The 18,633-nt window shown below is 38.2% G+C and overlaps 1 protein-coding gene across 2 annotated transcripts in view; it reads left to right on the top strand.

The window, feature by feature from the left end:
- Positions 1-18,409, top strand: part of LOC103696956 (pyruvate kinase 1, cytosolic-like) — a 34,091-nt gene extending 15,682 nt beyond the window's left edge. For both annotated transcript variants that reach the window (XM_008778694.4, XM_008778693.3), the window contains 12 exons: positions 1,536-1,613; positions 1,951-2,082; positions 10,919-10,999; positions 11,183-11,254; positions 11,363-11,452; positions 12,475-12,619; positions 12,787-12,875; positions 15,024-15,119; positions 15,284-15,351; positions 15,473-15,572; positions 15,869-15,928; positions 17,993-18,409. In XM_008778694.4, coding sequence (XP_008776916.3) covers positions 1,536-1,613; positions 1,951-2,082; positions 10,919-10,999; positions 11,183-11,254; positions 11,363-11,452; positions 12,475-12,619; positions 12,787-12,875; positions 15,024-15,119; positions 15,284-15,351; positions 15,473-15,572; positions 15,869-15,928; positions 17,993-18,145 — 1,164 coding nt within the window. In that variant the 3' untranslated portion in view covers positions 18,146-18,409. The remainder of the gene's footprint in view (positions 1-1,535; positions 1,614-1,950; positions 2,083-10,918; positions 11,000-11,182; positions 11,255-11,362; positions 11,453-12,474; positions 12,620-12,786; positions 12,876-15,023; positions 15,120-15,283; positions 15,352-15,472; positions 15,573-15,868; positions 15,929-17,992) is intronic.
- The last annotated feature ends 224 nt before the right edge of the window (positions 18,410-18,633 follow it).

Raw genomic sequence — 18,633 nt, 5'->3', positions numbered from 1 at the left:
TTTTATTTCCCCAAAAGGTGCAACTCAATTATTATGCCAATGCAGATAATGAAATTGATTTATTTGTTGAGAGCCAATGAGAAAAAGGAAACTAAAAGATGCATCTTTGCAATTAAATTTCCTTGGAACTTTGTGAGAGTCAGCAAGAGGCAAAGGTCCGTTTTTAGGCTTAGAGTTAGACTGAAGAGGGCATTCTCAATGTGAAATAGTTTCAAAGTTTCTCTTCTAATGTAGGGTTTATAAGTCCATTCTTGTGATGATATGGAAAAAAAATGTCATGTTGCACTCACTAAAAGTACAAGGCTTTATGTAGTCCATAGGTAAGGACAACTTTACTTATTATGTGTATGGCTGATGATGTATACTGCAAGTTTGTGAACAAGAAGAGGTCCACCTAAAACTGTTGTAACTATCTAGTGGTTCCTGATGCTTGGGCATTGACTTTGGCCATAGAGATGTATGATAGATGTCCATCAATCGGCTTCAATGATTCTTGAGTGGAGTGTAAGTTAATTTGGTTTTGCAAGATTCTAAAAAGACATCTGATATTTCTAAGGTTTCGTTACCCTTAGATTGTGTCGATAGTTTGGATACATAAAACCCTGTGATTTGTGAGAATAAATTTATATGAAAGCACAAATTTATGAAGAACTTGCTAAATTTGCGGGTTTTGTATTTTTGCGGCTATAGATATCTAGTTGTTGGATAAGTGATTAACAGAGGGCTCTTTCTGGTTTTGGGACTGATTTTTTGGTTTAGCTTTTCCAGTTTGGGAAGCTGGTTATTACTGGTTCAAGTCAAACTGTTTCCTTTCTTTTGTGGACCAGTCATTTGCTCCAACCAAAAAAGAAAGCAAGAAAGAATGAAAACAAGATGCCTTTTATCATCCTTCTGGGATGGTTGATCAATTTTGAGCATCATACTAATATACTTGTTAAAGCTGGTACCTTTTTATCTTATTTTACACGTTTTCTTCCATTTAATATACTTGCTTAAGGACAGTTTCCCAAGATGTCCTGACTAATAGACCCGTTTCCCTTAAATGCACTAACTTGTAAATACTTTCTGCCTTTTTTGCCTCATATCTACCTCAACATTCTGACCCACATGATATAGGCATTTGTTTTCTTGTAATTTTTTAATTTTCTTTTGGTATTCTGGTAATCACACAATGCTTTGAAAGCTCATCATTGCTTAATCCACCTGTAGTTCATACCTCTCCTATTCTCAGTGGAACATTAGATCTAGATAACGAATTTATTATGCTGAAGCTTCTCTTGGCCATTCATTTTGATGCCATCATTTATGTTATTTCCAGTTTCTGATTTACTAATATATCATAAATATTGTGAAGCTATCCAGGTCTGCAAATATGCAGCTGAACATCAGCTATGATAATTGACTAAATAAGAAGTTCAAATTATTTAATTCACTTCAGTTTTGTAGTTCAATTGTGCGTTCAGTGTAGTTGAAAGCTTGTTTAATTTGTTCTTTCCAATATCTCGTTATATGCAAACTTAATTTATCTTTTGCAGTCAGTGAAGCCAGGAGACACAATATTCATTGGTCAGTACTTGTTCACTGGAAATGAAACTACTTCTATTTGGCTGGAGGTATGATTGTTAATAAGTTTATATGGAAAATTTTGTGGATTAAGTTAGTCTTCTTCAAACTGGCAGAGAACTTGGTTTAGTGTGCAAGTGGATCAGTTTAGCTTTCTAATTTGGCCATGTGATGGCCTTGTTTTAACTTCACCCAAATATATTTATCTTGTCTTTAGATTGTCTACACATGACAATCTTGGCCTCTGGTCATTTTACCTGTTGTTGATTCACTGACATGAACTGTGTTGTATGTATGATTGGGCAATTCCGTGGCCTCAAGCCTTCAATTAGGATTAGCATCTAGCTTGATCTTCCCTATGTACAAACTGCTGTCTTTATGGTGCAGGTAGCTGAGCTGAAAGGGGATGATGTTGTTTGTTTGGTAAAGAACAGTGCTACTCTAGCTGGCTCTCTATATACATTGCACATCTCTCAAATCCGTGTTGATTTGCCTACACTTTCTGATGCTGACAAAGATGTAAGTGATGAATGCTAGATATTAATGTTTCTCAAACATTGGCTGGTATTTTTGACTTTATATCTTTAGATTTCTAAATTTGCATCATTTTATGACGTGCAGATGATCCTTTTGCATATGAATATTTATTATGGGTTCATACAATTTTGTTATGCTGAAATACTTTCACATAGCACTAGTTGAAAATATGTGCATTATATTTTAACCTAATATGTTTCATTTAATAATAACTTTATGCTAGTAGATCTCTTACTTATGAAATTGAAGTAAAAGGTTGTCATTTTAGTTCTCTCCTATCAAATACATGGTTATCATGAATTAGTTGCAAATAAAATCAACCATGAAAGCCATTGATGCAAGTCAAACAAGGCAACAATAATATTAGTGGTGGCCCACGGAATAAAGTTAACCATGAATATGACTGCTAGCTTGGTCTTCATTTTGCAACAAATGAATTAAAGTTGTATTGTTGTGCCAAACATCTGCCATTTTGTCATGAACTGCTCGATTTGGGGCATATCGACATGAACCAGTGGGTTACTAGGACGAAACATGGTTTGGCTCAGTAAGCGGCTTGAACTAAGCTAAACTGAGTCGAACTACCTGATTTTTCTTGGTTCAAGGCGATTTGGGCCCTTTACTGCCCCAATAATTGGTGTGGGAGGCGAAAAAGGCTTCCTATGCCTTCTTTGCTTTCCCTTCATGAAAAAAAATCATGTAGAAAGGAAAGGGAAGGGATTTCTTGTCGGATCTGAGGCTAGATGCTATGAAAATCAGATATAATTCCTTCCATTCTTCCCATTGCTCTCTTTCATTTTTCTTTCTCATGTCTAAAATAGAACAAATTAAAAAATTAAGGAAATCATGCCAAAATTTTGTACACCGGCATGATTTCATAATATGCAATAGATCTAAGGATGATCTACGTATGTTTTTGTCGATTTTTATATTAAAATGTATTTTCAGATTCAAATAATCATAAATAGAATGATGTTCAAAAATTTCTAAAAATTGGCAACATGTCTGGGGGTATGTATGATACTTGTTATCTTATTTTGGTAGCAGTATGTTTACCTTTGAGCATGGTTATGGCTATTGGAACCTATGCCTAATTTCAAAATAAATAGTAATTAATGGATATCTGTTGGTTGGAAAAAATATGTGTAGTACCCTTGGTAGGGTTCTGCATTAATCCAAATATTAGTTATTATTAAACTAATAATAATTAAATAAATAATTATTTTTTTAAATATAGAAGAATGAAAAATTAGTAGTATGTATAGTTAATGGAGACATTTTTTTGAAAAAAATCAATCATATTTTGCATTATATTGTGAATAATCTAATTTCAAGTATTTAATTAATTAAATCAAGTATGCTGTCTCGGTACCGGGCCTCGTACTGGTGTCATTCCATCACTGTGTTGGTATGGTATAGTATGGACGGTTGACTCATCAGTTTTGTGTACCAGTACCAAACTGGGATGTTACGGTATGCTCCGAACTGTCCGATTCAGTACGGTATAGCGTACCATAAATTAAATAATTATTAATTCAATTATAAATTATAAAAATATAGTAATGCATATTGCTAATTGGGTCATTTCTTTTTTAGGACGAGTATAGCTTTTACATATTATTATAAATTAGAGTAAATTACAAATTTTGTTTTGAGGTTTATGTTTATTACCTTATAGCCAATAGTTTGTAAAACTTATACTTACACCCAGTTAAATTAATGATATTAGTGAATCCATTTACCTCATATGAAAAGTCAAAATTGTCCTTCAGTGATGGCTAAATTACAAAAAACTCTTAGAGATTGGGGGTAAATTATACTTACATCCAATTTTGTCCAACACTTTAACCCATAATTTAACAAAATGTTGGCCAAATTGTTAACTTAAATGGGATCTAAATGCCACATCAGAAAATTTAGAAAATAACCAAACTAGCATTAAGTGATATAACATCCATCGAGGAGAACCATGAGGCGTTATGGGTCTAGAGCTTGATCTTGATGAATCATCAGAAAAGTGCTATATGCCAAGAGAAAAGCAATCTAGATCTCTTAAGCTAGTAGATGCCTCTAAAATTTTTTGTTGCAGAAAATTAGTATCAAAAGTTGTCACTTGAGGTAGCCTATTCATGGTCCAAACCAGTTAATAGAACCGCAACTGATGCACACTCCAAAAAGAAGAGTTCTCACGCACGTGCTGATTTGGATCCTTTTGATGATAGGCTGCCAGAGCTATCATCATTCTATCTGTAGACCTAGGAATCCTTATCTACAACAACAATGCTAAGAAATCATATTTATGATATTGGACAAGTAAAATTCAGAATCAGCAAATGATACACCGGCATCCTCGATCTCTGTAACGTGGTAGGCAGAAAAGCGAGAACAAAATTTGATTAGGAAGGATGCTCGTTGCCGAATGTTGGTTAGAAATTAAGGATGTTCATCGCTAGATGCCGATTGAAAAGGAAGCTTGTTTTCGGTCGCTTGTTAAAAAGACACTCATGGAGTGGCGAAATGAAAATAATCCTAGCTACTCAATTTCGAAGAAAAGAAGACTTGTAAAGATAGAAGATTTTGAAGAGATCAAGGAGTCGGAAAAGTAAAAGAGGAGCCTTATTTTCTTGTAGGGGTAATTTTGACTTTTTACAATAGATAAATGGTTTCAGTAATGCTGCCAATTTAACTGGGTGTAACTGTAGGTTTTACAAAATATTGAGTGTAAGTGTAATAAACATAAACCTTAGGAAGGTTTTTAAGGTTGTTTTGGTCATTTTAAATTTTTCTCTGATATGACACTTGGGTTCCATTAAAAGTTAATAGTTTGATTAACGTTCTGTTAAGCATTGGGTTAAAGCCAAGGGTTACCGAACCGGTATCGGGTACCGTATCAGTTGGCGCCCGATCTGGTTCAGTATCAATTCGGACCGAACCGAATCGGTTGGCATGGTTCATGCATCTGCATGCCCTAATTTTTATTTTTTGAGAGTTTTCTCTATTTTTGAACTTTTTTATGAATTTAAGTATAATTTGATTTTTTTTGATGTCTTAATGTTTTCAGATGTTTTTATGATTCTGCTTTAAGATAGATGATGCATCTTATTGCTTTAAAATAATACAAATCATAAAATGAGTAATATAAATATCTTCAAATCAGGATACAATCAATTACATACTTTTAAAATCCAACAAACATATATAATATCTAAAATTGGGTCGAGTGGCAATGCCTCTTGTAGATATTCGGATCATCAGGATAATCAGGAGGCACATCAACCCACCTCTCTATCCAAGCGGCGTCGTAGTCTTCTATGTTCATTCCATAAGAAATGCGCACAGGGTTATAAGCATTTTCGGATCTCTCACTGAAGCTCTAGCTCTGAAAGGTGTCCTCTAGCTGATAATATAACTGTGGAGAGGCTCATCCGAATATGTCAGTAGCAAAATTCGATTCGTGAGATGCTTTGGGCTGCGTAGGATAGTAGCTACCAGAAGATGCCTCAGATGCACTATATTCAAATCCGTATGGATCATAGGCTGTCTGTGGTTGCGGATAATAGGATTCAGTATAAAACTCGAAACCTGATACACCTATGGATTTTATTTTTCGTGCGAGGTTATCTGCAGCTGCATCGTACGTACTCAATGACCTCGAGAAGCCTGTCTCTTATATGCAATTAGATCCTGGCGAGCTCCACCAACTCGTGCACCGTGGTTTCGATACTATGCAGCATGCATAAACTGGAACGCACCAGTGTATCGAAAACCATCCTGCGACTGTCTTATTAACAGTGGTCTCCTGTCCTTCACTCTATAGTCAGTAGATCCATGACCACCAGAACTATCATTGCTGTTGCTACAGGACTCCTCAACCCTCTTCATTGTGGCCTTTTGTTTTTTTTGTTTGGTCTGCTGGGCAGTTATCTTCTTATCCTTCGTGTCCCTCTCTGCCTGACTATATTGTCCTTCTGACATAGTCGATTGAGTAGTGTAGTGGCCTCGTCCGAGCATCTCTCGATCATGTATTTGAGAAGATGTCTCGGACAAGAAGTCATGTGGTGACTAGCTTTCCTGCGGTTGTGGCTGATCAGCTATAATTGGGCGTGCAATATTGCACTTAGCCCATTGCCCTGCATCGACTCTAGCCTCGCTGGCTACGAAGCTGGTCGGTCATGGAGGCGATCCAGGCTCTTCAAGCTCCGGCTTCTGTTGGCCTACATCATTAGATCATCGTCATTATCAACAAAAGCATTATGGATCGGATCTGCATACTTGAGCTTTACTTCCTCCTAAATGCACTTTAGTCTCAACCTCAGATTGTAGTATACATATACAAGGTCGTTGAGGCGCTTATGTGTCAAACGGTTCCTCTCCTTGCCGTGGATGAGGGCGAAGGTGGACCAGTTACACTCACAGCCACTCTAGAAGACCGTCCATGAATCTGGGATATAAATTTGTAATTTGACTTTTATTAATTAATAAGATTGGGCAATTTGTTATTCATTCATATTTGTATGTGTCCATAAATCGTCCAAGAAATTAATAAGATGATACATATTCTCAAGGAGTTGAGAATTTGAGGCATGTGTCATTAAGGATTAATTTCTAAATGCTCCCGATCGATAGATCCATCACGAGGGTGATGATCGATCTGCTGAGATTAGTGCATAGATCACTTAGTCAGATGGATGAGTCTTAAAAAAGTACTTGTTAGAAAATAAGTGTACTGAGCGTGATCAAAGAAAGTAGTCACATGGATGTCTATCCACTCGTCAGTGACTACTTATGCTGCAGTTGTATGACTGGTCCTTTGACATGCGATGCCTCAGCTATTCACTGTGAGGTTGCTGTAGTTTGACGAAGATGTAAACTTGGGCCCTAGCCATTTGGGTCCTTGTGGTGCAGATTGGCTGTAGTAGGTTCATTTTGAAATAGGGTTGCATCTAGATGGGATTTATCGACCTTGATAGATTAGGAGTGATCCCATGTGATTTATGAGACTAAGTTCGATAAATTTCTGGCCAGGTATTTTGGAAAAAGAGTTTTTCATATCTCGAACTGGAAGTCGAATAAATTTGACAAATGACGGACGATGGGATTTGACGAGTTATCCATAATCTTCATCTTGTCGGGATCCATGATAAAGGGACTGTATCATACGCTAACTATACGTAGAGGTTCAGACATTTCGTTCTGTTAGGTTGCCACTACATACTGCTAGGTGTTACTAGTGGATTGTGAGACTCGAAGGCATTCATTTGATGATCAGTGAACCCTAAGAGTAGAACTAAAATTGTTTCAGTCCATTGAAAGGAGTTTCAGTGATATTAAGATGGAGATTTTAATATATCTCACTACCAGACAGAATAGAACCTATGGATCACACACATAGAGGATTTGATTAGTCAGATTATTGTAATTGTGATTTAGAATCACAATTGATGTCAATTATCAATATGATTGGTGATTGAATTAATCCACTAAGTGCTAGTTAGTTAATAGAAGAATTAAGTGGAATTGATTGCAATTGGATTGTAATTGGGCTGATTTGATGAGCCAAATCGAATTGGGTTCGACCCAAATTGAGTTAGGCTCATGATTAGTTTAACCCTGATTAGATCAGGGTATATTCTTGGAATATGCCTTAAGTCGTATTCACACCATGCGGACTTTAAAGTCTGCATGGTATTGTAGGATAAAAATGCATTAAGTCATATTCACACCATGCGGACTCTAAAGTCCTTGTGGCATTGTAGGATGCATGGCGCCCCATCTAATTCTCCTAATATGATTAGGAGTTAGCCTAAGTCCTAATGTGATTAGGACCCATTCAAGGCGCCATGAAAGAGGTTCAAGCCCAATGTGATTAGGCTCTAATCTCTTGATCCAAGGACACATGTCATGCATGATTTGAGGCGCCACCTAAGAGGATTCTAATCCTTTTGATCATAGCGCCATGGACACTTGGCATTGATCCAAGGGTGGGCGGCAAGGAAGAGTTTATCTCTTGGTTTGATAAGCCTTAAAAAAACCCTAAGCCACCAATTATAAAAGGGATTCATTGGAGGCGTGTGAGAGCAATTGATTGGAGTCTCTCCTCCACACCTCCCTCTCCCTCTCCTCCTCTTCTCCCACGGCAGCAAGAAGCCCCTCCTTCCTCTTCCAAGGTTGCATTGGAGGCGTGAGAAGAGAATCAAAGAGAGGAAACAACACGCCAAGGAAAGAAGGGTTCTTTCCTTCCCACGCCCAAGCCTTCTTCCTCCTCCTCCACGGCAGCAAGAGGCCCTCTTCATCCTCTTCCTCCACAGTAGCAAGGCAAGGAAGATCCACGGTGCAAAGCTTCCTCCTTCCTCCTCCATCGCGAGCAAGGTTGAAGGAGTTCTTCTTCAAGAAGGTATGTTGCTGATCTTCTCCTAATCATCATTGATAGTCATGGGAGGTCTCTGCAAGGAGCTAGCACTCGGTGAGATCTGATCTTAGATAGTCGAGTCCTCGTGTGGATACCTGTAGAGGCCGGACGTATGTGCGGCTCCAACAGGAACCTCCAAAGATCATCAGGCTGCGGTGTTTTTCCTTCCGCACAAAGTTTGAAGATGGGATCTTCAAACCTTTGTTTCTGATTTTTGTTTCAGTTTTGTGATATTTAATCAACCTCTTTCAGATCCTAATCTCCTCTCCCTCATGAGTTCAAAGGTCTTCTAGATTTGGATTCAGAAAAATTTTTGAACTCTACGATCCGTGGCGTGTTCATACGATGAACGAAGTTCCGTGCGAGATTCCGCTGCGAACGTCGCATCGCATGGGGCATTTAGATCTGTATCCTCTGACTCTTTGGAGTGATAGAAAGGTGGCTCTGCTGCTCAGCGTTCCACCTTCGGATTCTTTCTAGTAGCCCTATCCTTCGCTTCTTTGAAATCAATGAGGTTCTTCTTCATCAGCTACCGAACTTGCTGTGGGCATTTGGGGCATGTAGCTACATCGGAATAATTACCAGCTAAGTGCTGCTTCAACCTGGTTATTCTTCCTTCCTTGAACTATTGGTTGCACTAGTTGCACTGCCATCGGTGTCGGCCCTCCAGCATTCGCCCATGCTTCCAGCCAATATCACGCTTTGGGTACTTTTTTCTTAGGATGGTACCCCATCCTAGTGTCTCGCAAGACGTCCTACTAGAATTTCGAACCATGATAATAACCACTATTGAAGGTGCAAATATCATTGTCGTAAGGATTTAGTGTTTAGAAGCTCCCTCAAGATGGAGGGTTTGTTCTAGAAGCCTTGTATTGCAAGTTATTCAAATCCTAGTTGATATATAGAGGCAACCAACGAGTCTAATAATATAAGGGGCCCTAAAATGCTTCAAATAACCCCTCTATGTACTCATAATTCATCAATGAAGTATCATTTTCTTGAGTGCAAATTAGCTTGTGTTTGCTCTTAAAATAATTTTGCATGGTGGAATTCGCACATTCTTTGGTATATTCTAGAACAATCCTAGTGAATTTTGGGGATAGTGACATCTGTCAATTGGAGTCCTTGGCCCGAGTGTGCTTGAAAGTAGCTTGGTGAATTATGAGGAAAGCCCTCATTGTAGCAAGGTAAAGAGGTTATTAGTTAGTTATCCTTAGTCCGTCTAGCTCATAATTCTGGGCGGTAGCTTCTTGCTAGGAATGTCTGTTTGGTGAGGATAATATATGTTGTGTTGACATGAGTACACTCATTTGGTGATGTCTAAACTGCTTTTTAGGGTTTTTTTTTTTTTCTGTATATAGCTTTATTATTTCCATTTTCTATTTATTTTGTTTCTTATGTAATAATGAACTTTTGTGCTTCTTCAAGGTATATGACTCAACAAGGTATACTGAACCGGTACCGGTAGGTGTACTAGACCGATTCAGGACCGGTTCAGATTAGTACCGAACTAGTCTATATAACACAACGTGCGCAGGCACGCTTGCTGCCCACAGCACGCACGGCGCGCTGTGGCGAACCGGCGCAAACTGACCGGTTCGCACTGATTCCTAGCTATACTGGACGGAACCGTTCGGTTTCGTTCGGTACGCATCTAGTACCAGCCGGTTCCGGCCCAGTACCGCTATGGGGCTAGAACCATTTTTTAACGTTGAACTGGATTGGTCGGCGCCGATACTGGTTTGGAATGGGCCAGCCGGTTCAGCATTCCTTGATATGACTCACAACACAAACCTAGAATTGAATGGATGTATTTTACTCCAAAATGGTGGCTCCTATGCTTATTTAACTAGTATTTTTTTTTTTAGTTGTATTACTTGCTTTTTTGATTTTCTATAATTATATAATTTTTCATGCAGCCATGATCGAAACTAGTTGAATGTTCGGGTCAAATCATGGCAGAAATTGACTTACGTCTCTTTTTTGTTAATATAGATGAAATTTCTGTTTTCTTTGATATTTTAGTTAACTTAGTTGTGCATTTTGAGTCAAAATGCATCATAATGGTCTTACTCTAGAATCATTGTCGGTTCACCATGTCTGAATTCATGTTATGTTCCTGCTTTATCAGCCACAACTTATCATAGCCATGCAAAAAGTAGGATCATTTATTTTCAGAATTGCTTGAAAATTGTTGCTTTTCTTACCTGAGTTATGTTTATTCTGTTCTTTTGGTTGTCCTGAGCTTGCTGAGCTGCTACCAATAAGCAAAATGATATCATGACAAATTGGCTATATTTGCTGCAAAATGGACTTCCCTAGTGTTTTTTTATGTGTCTGTGTCCGTGTTGGTTTGTCTCAAACAATTGATACATGCTTGTTATTCCATTTGACATATTCCTATTTCAGGTTATCAGTAAATGGGGTGTTCGAAACAATATTGACTTCCTTTCATTATCTTACACAAGGCATGCAGAGGATGTTCGACATGTAAGGCCAATCCATGTTGGTTTTGATGTGTTTTGTCTTTCTTATCCTTTTTGTTCTTTAAGGTGTGTTGTGCTAGTTTCTTTTTCTATTCTTATAATTTAGTTGGTTTGGTTCTATTCTATGGAATTTGCTCTGTTATTAAGTGAAAGTTCTAGAGACAACGGATTTAATTCTGAAATGTAGGCACGTGAGTTCCTCTCAAAGCTGGCTGATCTTCGTCAGACTCTGATTTTCGCAAAAATTGAAAACGCAGAGGCAAGTTGCAGAAAATTTATTGCTTGAATAACTAAGTCCTGTTCTTTTGTCTCTTCACTCAGTACAGATTTTCAAGTCATGCACCTCATTTGCTCCACTATCTTACAGGGCTTAACCCATTTTGATGAGATTCTACGAGAAGCAGATGGCATAATTATTTCACGTGGAAATTTGGGACTTGATCTCCCACCTGAAAAGGTGAGGGAACATACTTAGCATGATTGGTGTTTATAGATATTGTACTTGTGAAGCCTATTTATTTAACCTTTTTGGTGGTATTCGTTCCTGCTTGTTTTTGACTTGAGAAAACAATGGCGAATGACATACGTAATGCATAAGTAAATCAATTGTATGGCTAGTCTAAGTTGGTGGAAAAAAGGTTATCAATGATGCTTTTGTTAAAGTAATATTAAATAGTAGAGTTGATAGAGTTAAACAGAGTTTACATTTTTTGAATATCTGTATATGGAAATAAATGTGGCATGGTTGGAAGCGTTCAGATTTGAGTCTGATTCATGCAGGACTCTACCTGAATCCATTAAAAAAATGAGGATTGAACCCAATAAGGGCTTCCCATTTAGGATATATTTGGCAAAGTAGCTTATAACTTTTCATTGCACTCATTCATCATAGTTATCAGCTTTGTGTCTCGCCAAATACTAACTTCACCTGAAAGTAAGTCAAGTGCTTTATGTAGGACATTAAACCTGATTTAGTAAATATTTGTACCTAAACCTTCAGATAGTACCTAAACCTAATATAGCAATTAACTAGATATCAGGATGAATCATTGGGTTATCTTGTATCATTTTGACCCTAAATAATGCTGTCAAGCTTTTGGTGTTCACTGTTCAAAAAGTACCAATGTTGTCTTTTGGGCGCACATGTGGGAATTACCACCAATTGCTTATCAGTCATACGCATGTATCATTGCTTATAGATATGTAAAAGACATGCACGTGTACATAAATATCTGTCTGATGAAACTATAGTAGCAATTATGTCCATCACCATAATATGATAATAAGAAAAAGTTTATATGCAGAATGGAAATAGTATAAGATTTTTCAATTCAATTAAGGTGGTCTTTTTACATGGGGATATGTCAGGTAGTCCTTTTACTTGGGGATATGTCACTTGTCCTTTATGTCATATATTCTACCAATTTATTTTTATTAATCCATTCGGTTTGTAATCTAATCCTCTAGTGGTGCTTATAGGTTTTCTTATTTCAAAAGGCTGCTGCATATAAGTGTAACATGGCTGGGAAGCCAGCAGTTGTTACACGTGTGGTAGACAGTATGACTGACAACCTAAGGCCGACTCGTGCAGAGGCAACTGATGTAGCTAATGCAGTTCTTGATGGTACTTTCCGATGTTATTTTCTGGAGTAGTTTCCATTTATAAGATTCAACTTAAATGGGTTCTATATTTTTGTAGTTTCTCTGCGTGTATCTATGCTTGGTGATTGAAGATGCTGTTACATGTAGTGCTTTTAAGTTTTTGATCTTCACACTCTTGATTGTTTTCAGGAAGTGATGCTATTCTCCTGGGTGCCGAAACTCTTCGGGGGTTATACCCTGTTGAAACTATTTCAATTGTGGGGAAAATCTGTTCAGAGGTAATCCTCTTCCTTGTTTTACCATGTTCAATGCTTCACCTAAAACTTGGAAACCAAAACTGAAATAGTTCGCTTTGGTCAAAACTGATTAGAAATTAGAATAAATTTTAGAGTATGGAACGGAATTTACTTACTGGGCTAAATTTATTGTATTGAAAGGGCTGTTTATGCTAGTGCTTTTCATTGCTTCAGTTCTTTGGATTTTTTGGTTGCAAGTTCTTGGGATTTCAGGAAACAATTTTTACATTTTAAATATAGATTTCTCAAGTTTTAAGATTATTTGGAAGCATTATGACATTAGGCTCCAGGATAATTTAGAGGAATCTGTTTTTTTTTTCAAACAAGAAATGCTTGAGGATGTGCAAGACAACCTTCATAAAGCAGCAAAGATGATGAAGTACGCGAACGAAGGACACAGATCCTTAGTGTTCAATATGGGGGACAAATTTATGCGGAAGTTGACCGCACAAATCTAGAAGAAAATCAGCAGCAAAATGGTTCACCGAGGCCTGATTTCCACATATGATGGTTCCTTTGAAGTGGTGAAAAGGGTTAGGAATGTTGCATATCAGCTGCAATTGCTGGAGAGGCTGAAGGTGCACCCAACATTCCTTGTTAGTTTCTTGAAGCCATATCATGAGATACAACAGATCCTTCATGTATGCAAGTGCAGTGTGCCCCACCTACTGTGAGGGAGCAGTTTGAAAAGGAGGTGGAGAAGATATTGGATAATGGATCTTAGGGCAAAGAAAGAAGAATAGAGGGATCAAATATCTGGTTCATTGGAAGGGTGGACCAGAAAGCAAGGCTAGCTAGGAGAAGAAGACTCTGTGGCAATTGGGAGAGTAGATCCAAGCAAACCTATCACACCTCCTGCCTAGGATGTCGGGCTCTTCGGGTGGGGGAAGTTTATTAGGCCCCAACTAGCCGCTTACATATGTTGGCTTGGAGTCATGCTGCAAGGCACCATCATTTTGGTCTAATGCTTGGATGGCTCGACCAGATGCAGACAAGTGTGGCTTGGGCCAAGGTGCACGCAAGCATGGATGCATAGGTGCGAGCAGACGTCTGTAGGGGTGAGTGGGCGTGCATGCTAGGCTCAGACAGGCGCACTGCAGGCCAAGATGTGGCATGTGGGTGCGCAGGCCATAGGCCATAGGTGTGTGCAGGTGCACAAGTCGCATGGCCGTAGGGGCATAAGGGCCAGAAGCGCGCTGGTTAGCGGGTGTGTATGGGCTAGTGGGCCCGCAGGTGTGCTAGCATCTAGGCATGTGACACCCAAGCACAGGCAGACAAACTGACCTTTTAGACGATTTCTTGTGGTTGTCCAAACCATCCTACTGCAGTTGCATGCGGTTGCTCCTATCGAAAACTCAGACTGGGTAGTTTGCAGCAGTTCTTGGAAGTTCCCAAAGGTTGGGAGAGTTGTCCACCGCATGTCTATAAATAACCCTGCTTGCCGGCTCTTTGAGCAATCCATGTGAGTGTGTTGCTCCAAGACTGAGAGTGTGAGAGACTTTGGGGCAGGTCTCTTGTGCCTTTGTTTCTTTATTGCTTGGGAATTTCGATAAAAAGGTTAGAATGATTCTCTTCATGTTCTGGCATGTTTGGCTTTGCATTGCTTTTGTGTTACAGTCCCTTAGTGGGTGGATTGGGAATAGGCTGACTGGACAGGGCGTCCAGTGCCGCAAAAGGCTCAAAATCATGCAAAAATTCTGGTGCAAGATTTGGCTTTATGACAGCTGCTTGCTCGATTGGTCAGTGAAATCTACATTCCCGCTTTCCAGAGATATTGCAGGTGTAGCCTCGAGATGTGCTTACGATAGCTTCAAGATGCATTCCAAAAGATATTTCTGAGATGCATGTTGGAAGCAGTTCTCAAGGGTGCACTTACAGCATCACGGAAAGCATAAGTTCATTTTCTCCACCAGGATTGGAGCTGCTCCATGTCTCAGACTGGCCATCTTCATAGTCTAGCACAGCTAGTGTGCAAGGATAACTAGGATTGTTTGTTATTTTGAATTTGAATACTTCCATTAATAGATTTTCCACTTAATCACTAGTGGTTGTACCAGTTTGTGAGGATTATTTGCTGGTTTTGTGCTTCAGTTGTTTGCTTCTCACTTGTTTCGAACTCTACCTTTGTAGGCGGAGAAGGTTTTCAACCAAGATGTGTACTTTAAGCATACGGTAAAGTATGTTGGACAACCGATGACACACTTGGAGTCTATTGCTTCGTCTGCTGTATGTCTTTCTTCCTATTCCTTGTTTCCTGTTTAGTTGACACTTGTTTAAATTAGCATACTTTTCTTCTCTTCTTCTATACTTTTTTGCAGAAAATGTAGATCATGAGGATATGATTGTATTCTTAAATATTTGCTTGAGCTAGCTATCTTGATCTTTTCTAGGTGCGTGCTGCTATTAAAGTCAGGGCTTCTGTCATAATTGTCTTTACTTCATCTGGAAGGGCTGCAAGGTACCACTATGATTAGATCATGATATTTGAATCTGCTTTTCTGGTAGTCCACCATTGGGTGGTGTATAATGTCTCAATTTTACATAAATGAAATCTCAAAGTGTGTTTAAATGCCATGTAGATTAATTGCAAAATATCGACCCACAATGCCTGTATTATCTGTTGTCATCCCCCAGCTCAAGACAAACCAACTTCGGTGGAGTTTCACTGGTGCTTTTGAAGTATGTGGACTATTTCCACTTATTTATGGTTACTGTATATCATGCATTGTCTGCTTTTGTTTTTTTTCCCAGATGTTCCATTTCTGCCAGGAATTTGAGTAGGATGCTGTCTTTTTGCTTTCATGTGAATATGTCTACTGTATATAGTTATTGTGGCGCATACAGTATCAGAATCTCATGAGACCACTATTATTTTATCCTTCTTATTTTGCATTTCAAGTTTCAATTTTCCTTTACCCTTTTTAAGTTATGCATTGATGAGATCTGTATGTACTATTATTTTGATGAAATGTCAGGCTAGGCAATCACTTATTGTTAGAGGCCTCTTTCCCATGCTCGCCGATCCTCGTCATCCTGTAAGTGTATCTTTTCCTCTTCAATCTCCATATATTATGGCTAACATGTCTATTTTATGATGCTCTTGCTGTATGATAAAAAATCTATTAATTTTCGCAGCATATGCCCCTTCACATTTTGCTAGTCTTGTAAGACCTCTATGTTACCCCCAAAAAAGCAGTTGGGAGTTTGGCACACTTCGTGGCTATCTAAATAAACTGAAGAAAAAGCAAGCTCAGGAAGAATCAAAAGAAAATTTGAAGAGCTTCTGAATGAATTAAAGAGGATGGCTAACACCTAGACAAAGCATTTTGTACATCTAAAATTAGTGCATTTCAGTCTGACCACCTTAAGGATAGCTTTCAGCAGCTAAGAAAGATCTATTCTAGAGAACCAGACTCCATCTTGTGGGTAGTATCAGGTTTAATTTGTGAGAAATATGCTGCTGTACTTCCTTTCCTAGATGCATCAAACATCAGGATCTTTAAATCAGCACATAAATTCCTATGCTGCATCAAGTCGTATGAAATGCTCCAAAAATGCTTCGAATGAGCAGATATAGTCTCATCTAAAATTTAGGAATCAATTTCTTAGAGGCTGTTAGTAATTGTTTTTGCTGCATGATGCTTGACTAAATCAAGTAGAGCTTTCATTTTGACTATGTTTGAGACATGCCGATTTATTGAATAATATGTCAATAAAATACTTCCATTGTCATCCAACAAAAGACCTCTAACTCCACTAGAAACTATATTACCATTGATTTCTCCATTCGAGTTTAGTTTTGCGAAACGGTAGGGAGTAGGGAGGTTTCTTCCAGAAATTGGATTTGAAATTTTGAACTGAATTAAAAGTTCACTGATTCAAACACATCTCAAGGAACTATATTTTTTCTAGCAAGCTAAATATCTGAACAATCTTCTAGATATGTTTCATGTATGAGAGAATTTGATTAGAAATCTGCTGATGGCTACAATATTTACCTTTAATGAGGACGAACTATGACATTTCTAAATTTCCCATCAAATGATGGGCAGAGTTATTATTTGGATGAAACCATTTTGGAGATCTTAAACTGCCAAGAATTCATTTTTCTATGAAAATAATCATAAGGTGATTCGCCAATTAAATATCTGGTTGAAAAAGCTATAGACATTTGAAGAAATTTTTATTTGGCTGAAAAGATGATCTAATATCCCTTCTGGCCACTATACATAACAATAACATCTAGAAGCCATGTTAAGACCTTTTTGTTCAGTTTTGATCCAGAGTAAGTATCCTAGATAGCAATTTCCCATAAAGAGATATTTTGGGAGGAATTTTTTACTTCTATTCCATAAGTCAAGATACCTGTTTATGGTCTTCAGCTCTTCCACAAATAAGCGGAATTAAAAGAGATCCATTAGAAATCCAAACAGTAATAACCTTTTTCATCATTTAGGCAAAGCCTTTTTGATATATTAGCTCCATCTTACCAAGGGTTGATCTACCATGGAAAAATATGAGAAATTCAATGTTCCATCCAGCAATAGGAAGTCTATAACCAAAGCCTGAGGATTTATGTCTAGAAACTTCAGCAATAGGACCCTCATGAAGCCAGATATCAAACTAGAAGTTTATGAGATCATTATCGATTGACTGAAAAATGCCACTTCTAGGTTTGTTTTTCACATCTAGCATCCTCTGTCAGAAACTAGAGTACAGATATAGATGATGTCACTTTAAGTCTTAAGTGTATCATTTTAGATTTTGTTATAATAGTTGGAAGAACCTCCAATGATGATATCCCCTAAAAAAAGCTGCAAGGATCCCAATGTAGTGTAGGTGCCACAAACTCACTGAGGATAAAACTGATGAAATAGCAGGACCGTGTATTCCAGGAACAGTCTACTTTAGCTTTCTTTCCATTTTGTACATTCAATGGTGGACACTGGTTTGCAAATTTTGTTTGAATAACTTAAATTATCTTTTAGATATTGCACTCTATGGTTTTGTTGAAAACCAAAGTGGCTGGGAGTATTCTCGCTCCATTGTCTCCATTACTTTCTTACCTGCGGCTCTTTCTTGACATGTTTCTTCTGCAGGCTGAGTCCACTAGTGCCAACAATGAGTCTGTTCTTAAGGTTGCTCTTGATCATGGCAAGGCATCTGGCATAATAAAGTCACACGATCGTGTAGTAGTGTGCCAGAAAGTGGGGGATGCTTCGGTGGTGAAGATCATAGAACTTGAAGATTAGATTTTTGATTTTTGGTATGGTTTCTTCCTAAATATGCACTTCGAGGTGCAGAAAACTGATGCTTTAGATTCCAGCAACAGCCTATCAACATATATATATTATGCACCTATACTGAGGTAGAAGCAAGTGTCGGCAATGCCAGATGTTCCTGTAGTGCTTACTGTTTGGATAAAATTGTTAGCTGGCTATGGACTATTGCTTGTAAGTTACACAACTGATAGCAGTGTACCAGGAGGGTGCAAAAAGTTGACTTTCAGGAGGCCACATGGGATTTTTGGACCTGAGCATCAACTCCCTTGTGAATGGCGGCTACACAGGTAATATGATGGCGCCTTCTTTCTGTAGAAACCTAACTACCGATCTTTAGGATAAATGCTTCTTTTTGCAGAAACCTAATTATCAGGCTGTGGGATGATATAAATGCTTCCAGTGGATTAAAAGAAAGTAAATAAATAAACCATTGCAAACAATTTGCAATGATAACCGAG

This window comes from Phoenix dactylifera, chromosome 9, assembly GCF_009389715.1.
Source record: "Phoenix dactylifera cultivar Barhee BC4 chromosome 9, palm_55x_up_171113_PBpolish2nd_filt_p, whole genome shotgun sequence".
Lineage (NCBI taxonomy): Eukaryota > Viridiplantae > Streptophyta > Magnoliopsida > Arecales > Arecaceae > Phoenix > Phoenix dactylifera.
The sequence above is the reverse complement of the archived record's forward strand: the minus strand, read 5'-3'. Positions and strand labels throughout refer to the sequence as shown.